General features: G+C 38.9%; 1 protein-coding gene across 2 annotated transcripts in view; it reads right to left on the bottom strand.

Annotated features, from left to right (window-relative positions):
- Positions 1-12905, bottom strand: part of Lama4 (laminin subunit alpha 4) — a 134892-nt gene that overhangs the window by 38647 nt on the left and 83340 nt on the right. For both annotated transcript variants that reach the window (XM_027402141.2, XM_027402140.2), the window contains exons 14-18: positions 11927-12068; positions 10737-10833; positions 5550-5666; positions 3225-3404; positions 1608-1747 (exon numbers count right to left, since the gene is read on the bottom strand). In XM_027402141.2, the coding sequence (XP_027257942.1) occupies positions 1608-1747; positions 3225-3404; positions 5550-5666; positions 10737-10833; positions 11927-12068 (676 nt within the window). The remainder of the gene's footprint in view (positions 1-1607; positions 1748-3224; positions 3405-5549; positions 5667-10736; positions 10834-11926; positions 12069-12905) is intronic.

The following is a 12905-nucleotide window of genomic DNA, read 5'->3' as shown; positions in this document are numbered from 1 at the left end:
TTGAGGCATTCGACAATGCATAAACCTCTCTGAATAATTAGATGTGTTTATATCAGTTAGTATTGATTTGGCTGATGCTGATGGTCAGATAGCTTGAGAGTCTATTCCCCAGTGCTTGGAGCACAGCTGTCTCCTGTTGTCGGCTGAGTAGAGATCAATACATCTCAATTGACAACCAAGCAGTGTGTGGGACTGAAGCCTCCCTGAGAGTCTGAGAAAGCTGCACAAAATGTGGAGTGTGTATGAAAAGCATCTCAGTTTGGAGCTGGGTAGCCAGCAGCTGGGCACAGTCTTTCTTTAGAAAATGACCATTATTTTTGTGATCAGGGCCCCAATGTTATATTCTATTTAAGCAATATTGAATGATACCATCAAGAAAACACCAACAAAAACTGTTTTGAAAGTGCTCCCCCTTTTTGTCTTTGAAACAGTCTCACTGTATTATTGTTCTGGAAACTTCTTATGAATTTAGGATGGCTTTAAACCCACAATCCTATCTTAGCTTCTCATATTCTGGGATTACAGGCATGTGCCACTACACCCAGTTTAAAATGCCATTTCTTGATATATGTTTCAGATAATCTATCATGATATATTCACGGAAGTATCCACATAAGATACTTTGTAAAGCAGGGCCCTCTCTTACATTGCACTTGACAGCTGCATGTAATTATCAAGAATAATCCACAGCACTATAAAATAATTGATTTCTTAATCTCGTTTCTACCAGTCCTTGGCCCAATATTCTGTTTGATGCAGTTCTTAATTGAGAGAAGAAAATCACATAATTTGGTTGTAAAAATTAGGCTACTCTATAAATCAATTAAAACAAATTATAGAGAGGCCCAAGCACAAGTCCTGTTCTGGCATGTGACAGATGTGTGGGCATCTGCCCTGACAGTGCTGGCTCTAGGTATCTGCAACAGAACCTCAGACATGTGCCTTCCTTCAGTTTCTTCCACTCATGATTCCTCAGTGAAGCCTGAAGGGCGATCAACAAAACCTTCACACAATAGGTGTTGTACCAGAGAAGTTCTGCAGAGGTGGGGCAGTTGGGTAAGACTACTCCAAATGGTAATTGCACTAACACAGCTGCTAAAAATAAATAGTTATCACATTGATTGGAGTCTTTTTATTGACACTTAACTTGATTTCCTTTGTTTATGAGCTTTGCTGACTAGAACTTTGTAGTTTAATTCTGGCTTCACATTAGGAGAGCCAAGTACTTGAAAGATGACAAGTGCTGAGCCTTCCTTGCTCTGAGGTTGGGACTAGGAATTATTGGTTTACTTTAAGAAAAAAAATTCTTTATTTGTATGTTTCCTGAGAAGTGAACTTGCTTTGGAGGCCCAGAGGCAGGGGATTTGCTCTGTAGACAAGGCTGGCCTGGAACTTGCTGTGACCCTCTTCCCTCTGCCTCCAAGCTCCTGAACCACAGTCATGTGTCACCATACCCCATAGGTTGATTTTCCAAAGCTTCTCATGTGACTCTAATAAATGACACAGCAGGAAGGTGCCAGGCCCCAGGAGCTGCTGAGGAGTTGGAGTTCAATGTCATGTCCCCATCATTCCCAGCTAACTGATGACACCACTCATCTGTCACGTACCTTGCTGGCAACACTCCTGGTCTGAGCAATGAGCTCTCGGATCCTCTGGATGCTGGCAGAAACATTGCTTGCAGGCCTCTTCTGCTCAACAGTACGAAGCTGATCCAGGAGCTGGGGGACAACCTCTGTGAGATTTCTTACTGCAATAAGGAAAATGAGTCACTTGGTTTAATTATATTTTAAGAATTGAGTGAGAGACAGAGCATATTGCCTCTAGTAAATCTATTGGACACAATTTTCAACCTTACAAAATTAATAATAGAGCTCAAAGCACAATCCATTCTGTTTTTGTGACATTTAGAGCACATATTGATTTATAAATGTGTGGTGTGTGCTGACTTATAATGTACATCCTAAAGGGCAGGCCCCACAACCAACATACAGATGTCCTTTTAACCGTAGAGCAAAGGCACAACACATCTATTATACAGACTGATACAACAGGTGAAAAGGCTTTTACTGATGAAAGACAAGACGGCTGTTTTTCAGGTGGTCTGTGTGTACTTCCACTGTTGCAGTTGCTGTTACACTGGAGGCGGAGTCAGAGGGAGGAAATGACATACAGACATCCCAACCTCATGCTGGAGATCAAACTAGGGCTTTAGGAATTCTAGTAAAGTCTCCACTATTGAACTATACAAATTCTTTAAAGGTTAAAAATTAAAAAATAATGATTAGATAAATGGTTACGTGAATGAGTTTATGAATACACCTGGGAAAATAATATAAAAGAATTTTATTCCTGTTATGGTAATTGGACTTTGTAATTTGTGGTAGAGTTGCTAGTGACTGGCAGATCAGGTCTAGATTCATGACTGTTTTTAATTCTGATGTAGTCTGCATAGCTGTTCTTGGAGACTGGTTTGTAGGGAATGGCTATCAATGACTACCAGTCATGATTTGTCATGACACTGGAAGACATTGATATCTGAGAGATTTATGAAAAATCTGAATAAGAATGTGAGAATGGAAAGTGTTTTCTGTTATTATGTGATTTTTTAACTATGTATGCAAAGCTACATTAGGTAGACATTAATATATTTCATTTTCATTGCTATAAAATTATATATGTGAATTGGTCAACACACATAGTTGGTATTTGTTGGTAATAATCAGATCCACTCAAGTAGAACATAAATGGCAATTAGTAAGATCAACACCATTAACTATTTTTTCCCTTTGAAAGTAAGATAGTATTTTTCTGAAATTATTTACTCTAACGTTTGATCAAAGTTTTATGATCAAAGACTTTTATGCAAAGTCTTACATTGATAAAGACAATTGCTATCATTTTAATTGCTGCCACATAATACAAACTACTTCATTAATTTAACTACTGTATTACTTTTACCAGTGTATCGGTAGGTGTATGTAAAATTTACATATATTTTGTGTAGGTCCATACCTGTCTAGAATCTAGAAAAATCTAGACTCTAGATAAATACAAAGATGAACTGAACAAAATGTTTCTCTTTTTCTAAATTAATTTCTGTAAATGAGTTTAGTTTGCAATCCAAGCTAACATGCAAATGGAACAGACTGTTTCCTATCAAAAGTCGTGTAGAGTTTAATGGCCGATTCTTCAGGTAGGCAACCTGTGAAGCCTGTAGGAGGTACCTGCATCTCGAGCAGAGGCCACTGCTGTGTTGTATGCAGAAGAGTCAAACGTCTGAAGGTTCTGGGACCAGTTGCTGAGGTTGCTAGCCATTGGCGTGGTGACCTGCTGGACAGCCATTGCCGTCTTGTTAACTTCCTCAATGACCAGCTTGGACTGGCCCAGGCGTTGCTGGGCATCCCCTGCACACAGAGTAGACAGACATTCCCTTCACCAGAGAGCACTGACATCATTTCAGTCACTGGGGTGAAACAGACCTCAAATTTGGGGCTGTGAAAGAAGACTAAGTCATTTAAATCTGTGACAACTGCGTTACAAGTTAAATGAACTAGAAATGATAAACAGCATCCATACACGAATCAGTAAGACTCTGCAGTCTCAATAGTACAAAATGTTTACTTAAAATGTTTTTAAATTAAGAGGTAAATTATAACAAAACCAACCAACCAACCAAACCACAACAACAACATAAAACCAAACCAAAACAAAAACTGAGTATGTTTCTAGGCTAGCAAGCTGGTTAGAAAGTGACAGGAAATAAACATGAAGTTTCAGCTTCTGTGATGGCTCACATCTGAACTTCATCCTCAAAACCTCTTCCTTTTATGGAAAAGAAATTCTTGTGGAAGACTCCTGACATAAAAATGATGCTACATTTAGTTCAGAAGTAAAATTAATAAGAAAAGCTTTTATTTTGTTGGTGGTGGTAGGTTTCAGTTTTTGTTGTCTTTTTTTTTGTTTTGGTTTTCAAAAGAAAAACAAGTTTCAGAAAAGCTGTGATGTTAAAATCCAATTTTCATTAAAAAATGATTACATATTTGGACTGGGATTCCCCAGAACCCACATGAAGTCAGATGGAGTAGCACACAGCTTTAGCTCAATTCTGCTACAGCAAGATGGCAAGTAGAGAGGAGAACCCCTAGAAGCTGTGGACCAGCTGGTAAGCAAGCACTGTCACAAGGTTAAAGTCAGCCTATCTAGGTACCTATTAAGTTCTAGGCCACCCATGGCTACATAACAAGACTCTACCTCACAAAGACAACAAGAGCCAGGCACAGGGAAACATGTCTGTAATCCCAGTCGTCTGGAGGTAGAGGCAGGAGGATCAAGGCAAATTCAAGGCCAACCCCATTCACAGGGTGAGTTCCAGGAACTAGAGACCTTGTTTTAAACCAGATAGATAATGAAGGCCCATAGTTGAGGTTATTTTTTGACTTTCACAGAGCACAATAGTACAGTGCACATGTGCTGTGCTTGTGTTCTCTCTCGCTCTTGCACACACACACACACACACACACACACACACACACACACACACACACACACACCATACACATACATACACACAGACAGAACTTATTGCATATTTAAAATAAAGTTAATGTAAATTTATGAATTTTGTCTTGATGTTGGGATTATAGGCAATATTTTTCCTCTTTCCCCTCTGATACATGTTTTCACCTTTTTCTATAAGGGTAATGTGTTACATTTGTAATAAAAGTCTTTAGGAATCACTTTGATGTTGTAACTTCAAGTCTTTAAAGTGAAGAAACACTTTGTTTAATCTTCCATGCTCTGGATCTTGCCGTACACTGGTTTGAGTCTCCCTCCTAGTCACTTTGCTCATGCCCTGACAAAACTTAGCATTCTCTCACCTGGAAGGTAAATAATGACTCTCATCTCCACAGCACAGAGTTCAGCAAGCACCCTTTCGTAAGGCTACCTAGTTAATGTGCTCTCCTGGCCAGAGCTCCGGGACTCCAAGGCTGCCTCATTTTAGCAAAACACCAATATCCAATGACAGTGTCTTAACTTTCGCTTTGCCTTGGAAGGCATGTCTGCTTCCAATCACAGCTTTTCAAGACACCACTAGAGTCCCAGATTATGCGAGGGAAGCACTTGTTTCTCTTTTTGGAGTGTCGATCTCCCTGCTTGTTTGATAAGAATAACTTGACGCATAACAGAAGGATGCTGTGTACAGTGGGGGCCAGAGAAATTCAATAACCAAATTAGGGCACACTGTTAGCAAGGGTGGATGTTCACAGGAGAGGCGCCAAGCAGTAGAAACAGCACAATCCTATTTAAACACACGTGGACACATGCATGTAGGCAGAGTAAAGACTGGAAGAAAACACCTGATTTAATGCTCATCTCTGGGCGATAAAGTTACAGAGTTATTTTTAAGGATAGTTTTTGTTGTTGTTAAAAGAGAACAAAAACCCTACTGTATGAAAGAATTGATGAAAAAGGGGTCACCTCAAGTCTCCTTGCAAGGTTGTTTTACACAGTGGACAAACACTGGGGACCTTGGAGTTCTGAATCCTTACCTCTCTCTGCTGCCTGGAGTCGTTTAACAGCGTCACTCAGTCGGTCTCTGAGGGCCCCCTTCCTCCACAGGGCTCCTCCCACCCGTCTGCTGGTATCAGCCACTGCTTCAATATTGTCTGTGGAGAAAAAGCAGAGGGAAGTACCGGGAGGTCCACGATGCCTGGAAGAAGTCTCCCTCTCAGCAGCATAAATTCTGACTGGGTCATGGATGCGTGTGCAATAACCTAGCACTCAGCTCTGGGAAATGGCATTTAGAATGAGCAGAAAACTCGTTGACACTAGTTTGGAGTGACTTAGGATGCCACAATGCTTGTGTTTTGAAGAAACAGCAAGACCATGGTTGATAAAATTCAGTAGCACAAATGATAAAGTCAAAAGGAAATTTATCCATCCATATGATGATGTCTGGTTATAAGAGAATCATGCCCCTCCTAGTTCTCTCAATAAAAATTTTATAAATATAAGTCATGAACCTAAGGAACAGATTATATATGCACAGCCTGATGAACTTTCACACAGTAAACACAAATATAGCTACAAGGAGGTCATCAAGATGGAACGCCCTGAGCACTCGCCATGCTCCTTTGGATTCTGTGTATGATTAGCCAGAGAGGACCGCTATTCTGTTTACATTACTATCTACTTATAAAGATTTATTTTATTTTTATTTATGTGTATGTGTTTATGTCTGTGTGGGGTACGTGTCTGTGATTGTATGTGCCCACAGAGGTCAGAAGAGGGCATTGGCTTCCCTGGAGCTCAAGTCATAAATGGTTGTAAGCTACCAGGGCTTAAGTATTGGGAGCCAAGTTTGGGTCCTCGGCAAAAACGGTAAGTATGCCCTCTTACCTGCTGCCACATCTTTTCCATCCCTAGGCTTTGTAAAGATTTATTTTATTTTTAATTATGTGTGTGTGGGGGGGAGGGGTATGTGTGTTTGAGTGAAGGTATTATCTGGTTATAAATCCCCCCTCCAAATATGACAAAGTACTACAATCTTTTATGTTTTAATATCTATAAAGTTAAAAGTCTTACTACGTTTTCCCATTTTCATTAGCATTTACCAAGTGCATGAAACAACGGGCTTCATTATGACATTTCACACAGGTACATAATACACTTTGATTGTCTTCAGTGCCTTGCTGTTGTGCCCTTGCCTCTCCTCACCATTCCCCTTCCTCTAAGCCCTCCTTCTTTCATGCACCATCTCTGTTGCTTTCTTTTTCTTTGATTATGTTGTTACATGTTTATACACATATAAATATACAAATGCAACCACTCAGTCCATTTAGTGTAACTCATATACGCTATTATCTAGATATTTTGTTCTTTTCAAGACTGGCTGCTGGCATTTTTGCTCTCTTCTCAAGGAAATTCCAGAATCAGTCTCTCTGTATATCTAGTGTTACAGTGTCTCAAGCATCATTGTATTGCACTATAGATAGAAAACACGTGGTAGAATTGTCCATTTTACAAAGTTTGAGTCTTTCCCTTAATGAATATGGTATCTGCTATTTTTAAACTTTTACTTAAATATTTTATTTAGAGTTGGTAATGGGGATATCCTGACTTTGTTTGCAATCTCATTGGTAAAACATTTAGTAATTTAAATGAATATGTTTGCTGAATATTATTTTATTATTCTTTATTAGATTATGGAAAATTCCTTCTGTTCTTTGTTTACTAAGAGTTTAAAACACATTGCATAGCTGCTGCTTTATTAATGAAGTGGTAGGGAGAGGTGATTTGGGAGGAGTTGGAGGAGGGAGGAAGAATATGACTAAAATATATATGAAAAATTTAAGAAGTCTTCCTGTGCATAGTCAGATGATCACATGAATTTTCTCCTATAGTCTTTAAATGTGATGAACTATAATATTTTAAATGTTAGACTGCCTTTGAAATCCTATAATAAATTTATATTGCTCACCATATGCTACCATTTCTATACATGGTAGATTTGACATGCTAATATCTTTTATTTGCTTTTTGAGTTAAGGTCTTATTCTCTACTGGCCTTGACCTTGTAGGCAGCCTCCTGCCTCTGCAGCCTCCGGAATGCTATAATTACAGGCTGGAGCCACCACACCTGACTGATTAGGATTTTTGTATCTGTAAGAGAATTTGGCCTTTTCTATGTCCTCCTGAGGTTTTGATATTTACATTTCGCCAACTTTTACAGAACAAGCTGGAGAATATTTCTTTTACTATTATTTGGAAGTGTTTGGATAAAAGTGGTGCTGTTTCATCTCTAATATTTGGAGAGAATTCACTGGAAGCCTGGAGACTTCTTCATGGAGAGTCTAATTTCTGAGTTAACTGGTAGCGTAACTGTATTCATATATAGTTCTATCGGATCATCTACTCTCTGCAATTTTTTTTTTTTTTTTTTTTTGGTTTTCCCAGACAGGGTTTCTCTGTGGCTTTGGAGGCTGCCCTGGAACTAGCTCTTGTAGACCAGGCTGGTCTGGAACTCACAGAGATCTGCCTGCCTCTGCCTCCCGAGTGCTGGGATTAAAGGCGTGTACCACCACCGCCCGGCTCTCCAATTCATTTGTGATAGTTTTCTTTGTTTTTGTTTTTTTGTTTTTTTTTTCCTTGAAAATATGCCCTGGTCATGGTTCCCAAACTGGGGTTATTCTTGAGTAAATCCTAGCAGGTCATAAAGCTGTATCTCTTTGTCTGAACTGAAAACCAGCTTTCCCTGTAACTAGTGGTTTGTTTTGTGTTTGGCTTACTTCTGAAGCACCAGGAAATTGACAAATAGCAAACTGGTTGCCTTGCTTCTTCTTCTTTTTACTTCATTGAGCTTCTAAAACATGTGCGCCCCAGCAGGGTACCGTTGCTTCTAGCTCCATCTTTGAGTATTTTGTTGCTGCTGTGTATAGTGGATATATACAAGGTGGCACTTCACTGTTTTACTGTCACCAAACAGTGTAATCAGGAAAAAGCGCTTACCTATCTGCTCTAGGTTTCTGAGAGTTTCCCAGCATTCCAAGAGTGACTTAACATATTTTTTAGTGACAGTGAACTGCCCTTCCCGTTTCTTTGAATTTCTGGTTTCAGATATGACAATACAAAAGTACTTTCAGCTTTTAGTTTGGGGCCAATGACTGCATTAAATGCTGCTTTATTTACCTCTATATATGGGACTTGATAAAAATAAGAGGAGAATCTATTTGGGGCTGGATATCTATAAAAATATTTTGCTGAAAGTGTTTCCTGATGGAAGAGGCTATGGTCCTTTTAGAAGATTACAGCAATGGCATTTTTTAATGCTTATTACAGATTGTTAAATCTTTGTTATAGACAAGGAATAAGAAAGAGAGCTGAGAAATAGATTACTCATCACAGAAAGCCATTTGAAAATGGAGAAACACTAACCTGGAATTAGAATGTAATTGAGTAGATGAAAACCTGAATTTATATTACAAATGTGTTTATTGCCCAAAGGGAGAGTCCTATCAAATTTAGGGTCACATGGTCCAAACTCCTTGTGGTGTCCCTTGTCCAAGGGAAAGGGAAGGAATTTAACCAAAAACAAACAGATCATGAAATATTTGACAAGATCTGCCAAACAGTCAAAGAAGCTGATGCAAGAGATTTATTGGATATAAAATGAGGGCCTCTGAGGACATGCTATCTGCAGGCAGGAAGGCTGTTTTCAGTTGGCTCCGTGACTCCATGATGATAGGATTCACTGAGAGCATGTGTGCAGATTGTCAAGCAGAATACAATGCTTAAGAGGCAGGGTCACATGATGGCTATACCCTGGCCCTCCCCACATAAGAAACATAGTAGTTCACAGACTTGGCAGCACTTAGGCTTTAAAATTACTGTTACCATCCTAATTCTTGCCAGGTGGTAGTGGGGTACACCTTTAATATCAGCACTTGGGAGGGAGAGGCAAACAGATCTCTGTGAGTTCAAGGCCAGCCTGGTCTACTACACAGAGAAAAGGACCAAAAAAAAAACAACAACAAAAAACAAACCAACAACAACAAAAAACCCCCCAAAACAAAAAACAACCCAAACAACAAAAAAGAATAAAAAGTAAAAATAAAAAGACAAGAAAAAAGAAATTAAAAAAGAAAATCCAATTCTTTACTCCTCATATTCTCATTAATTTCCAGAAAGCATATTCAGAATTAGTTTTATAAGGCATTAATATGAATTATGTGATAAATTAGGACAGAGTGTTCTTTATTACCTTTGTCTACCTAGAAAGCATAAAAGAGCTTGGGGTACTTAGGATTCAGAATACAGAAATCGAAGTGTGCTCATTTTCCTATTTTTTTTTATTCACAACAGGATGAAAAGATAATGCATGGTTGACTTGAGATTAATTGCTTTGATAAAATTTCATGAAATTTTCTGTTTCAAACTTGGCTTGTTTTCAGGTGAGAGTTATAAATCAGATAGATAATGGCTTTATTACTCACGACTCAATGCTCAAATATCCTTGGGAATGAGTCCACGACCTCAGAAATGAGGGCAATTTAAAGACATTCTTGGTCCATTCAGCTGTTTGTTTAACAGACTGTGGTGTTTCTCTTGTGTTCTCTGTCCCATTCTCAGCGTGCTCACTTTCACAGTGGTGGGGAAAGCTTCTTTCTATGAATCTATTAAGGCTGTCCACAACTACCGGCTGCGGCAAACAAACTGTAGCTGAGCCGACTAACCGGAAGGCTGTGGAATCCCATCATCCCAATCGACTCTCACAGGGAATAAGTATTAAGTCATCCCAGTCAACTCGCACGGGGATGATGCCTCCCTTCACTGTAAAAATGTGAAAGTTCTTCTGGATGGGTAAATAGGTTTAGTGTTTAGTCTATTTTATGGTTTTATCTCCTTGAATATTAGTAATATGATGTTTTTATCATTCAGCCCATTTGATTAGTATGAATTTTCACCATATGTTGGATATATATATATATATATATATATATTATATATATATATATATATATATATATATGTTTCCATGCAGTTTTCCTACATGGAAAAGGTTTTTCATTTATAATTTTCTTTGAAATATCAAGTCTTCTGTTTTGTAACTTGATTCTAAAGCACTGATACGTTATTTAGTGAGCTATTATTTACTATTTAAGCCTCAGTTTTAGAAATCAGTCTACATTTATAAAAGGTGGCTATCAATCAGAAGGAGGAGAAAATGAGATATTTACTAGAATCTGCCTTTGCTTGTAGCGCTCTTGCTTGATTGAGAAGATTGTCACTTTCATCCTTATGGTAAATGATCTGAGTGTCAATTCCACTCACAGCCTACAAAACAAGTGGTCAGAGACGGTCAGAACAGCTGAAGAAATGCCAACTTTCGTATTTAAATGATGTCATTTATCTGCTAAATGCCAAGCGAAATTCATACAGCTTTTGCTTTCATAGCTCAGAATCAAGATGGAACACAGAGGGGAGAAAACAATGTCTTGGCATTCCAAAGTAAGTCTGCATTCTCACCCCATGAGGACTCAGGAAACTAGGAGAACACTTTGGCCAAAGCTTGAGCTAAGTACTCTCATAAAGAAACCACTGGACAAATAATTTTGAATTGAGACAGAAAACAAAAAAGGATGAATCCGTCCTAAGACATCTTCTCTATTAAAAAATACTAGCCTAAAAATATTTTCTTTGGAGACTTCAGCAAAAAAGAACCATCAGTGAACAAAACAGCATGAGCAAAGAAACTCTCATTTGCTAACCGGACCCATCCTGATGAACTTGGGAACCCAAACCTTTGTGGAACACGCTGCTCTTTTCTTAGAGCTCCTGACCTTTCCGACATTTTAATTTTTCATTAAAAGGTCAAGGGTTAAAGAATGAAAACAAAGATTTTATATAGATGTATACACACACACACACACACATGAAACACATACAATGTATGTTGTACTATGTATAATGTATTATATGTATATGTTCTAACACACATATACAAAAACAAAAGGGACTGGGGAAGGAAGAAAGACTAGTGAGTGGGGGAGGAAGAAGTGCAGTAGCAAGTAAGAGAAAGACATAATGATGCTTTTGTATTAAACAAACAAACAAAAAACCCAAAGGCTGGAGAGATGGCTCAGAGGTTAAGAGCACTGATTGCTCTTCCAGAGGTCCTGAGTTCAATTCCCAGCAACCACATGGTGGCTCACAACCATCTATAATGAGATCTGGTGCCCTCTTCTGGCTGTCATGCATATATGCAGGCAGAACGCTGTATACATAATAAATAAATCTTAAAAATAAAAACAAAACAAGAAAGACACGAGGATCTGTTAATAAATTAAAAAACAAAACAGAGGAGAAAAGCCAGAGTGAGATAAGGCAATGAATACATCAGTAATCCCCAAGGTAAAGGAATACTCACATCATAAATTCGGTCAGTGATATTCAGAGCAAATTCTGCTGTTTCATTGGCTTCGCTGACATAATTGGCAATATTTTCATAGACATTCGATGCATCCAAAGCCTTCTGCACCAGCCCATTCATGTCTGAGCTGTGCAAATTTCTGTTAATAAATGAATTTGTCACTTTTCCTTTTTACTTCCATAGGAAATTGGATCACGCTTGGGCATTCAGTTGGATACTTCTGTGATCATAGATGCCCTCCTTTCTGTTTCTTTCAAAGACACCTGCTTTGGAAGGTTTTCCCAAGTCTCCCTTTCTGGGGGGTACACTTCGTTTGCATTTGTCTTTCTGTGTTAACCCCTCTGTGGTGTTTCATTTTGGCTCCACAGCAGCTGCTGAAAAGGGATTGGTGACTTAGAGAGTTCCCTGTTCCTCTTCCTGCAAGGGTTTGTTTAAATTGTGCAGGTCGAACAAAGGCCTGAAGCCATGTGCCTCTGCCTTACTCTGCACCCAGCTAGGCCGAGCATTCAAAACTATTAATAAGTCTCTGTGTCATGGTTTGGGAGCTGGTTGGTGGTTCAAAAGAAAAAGCCTGGGACCGTTGTCCAAGAAATCAAAACAAACAAATACACAGCACCCAGAATGCACAAAGCTCTGGATTTGATCTCCAGCAATGCATAAAACACCACAGTAGCACACACCTATAATCCCATCCCTTGGGAGGGAGAGGCAGGAGGACCAGAAGTTTAAGGTCATCTTAGAAGCCAGTCTGAAAACAGCAAAAAGAGATAAAGGAAAAAAGCGTGTACACCAGACAGATGTTGAGGAATTTTTCAGTCTTTACATTTTGAGGGGAAAGGTCTATAAGTTTTGAATGTGTCCGTGTACAGATTGGGTCAGAAACATGATGTCAGAGTGATTGATATTTGTGACGGTGTTGCAGTGAAATGTATAGTAGCTTCCATGGAACCCTGTTGGAATGCCACTGCAGGGTGAC

This window comes from Cricetulus griseus, chromosome 2 (genome assembly GCF_003668045.3).
Source record: "Cricetulus griseus strain 17A/GY chromosome 2, alternate assembly CriGri-PICRH-1.0, whole genome shotgun sequence".
NCBI classification, from domain to species: Eukaryota; Metazoa; Chordata; class Mammalia; order Rodentia; family Cricetidae; genus Cricetulus; species Cricetulus griseus.
The sequence above is the reverse complement of the archived record's forward strand: the minus strand, read 5'-3'. Positions and strand labels throughout refer to the sequence as shown.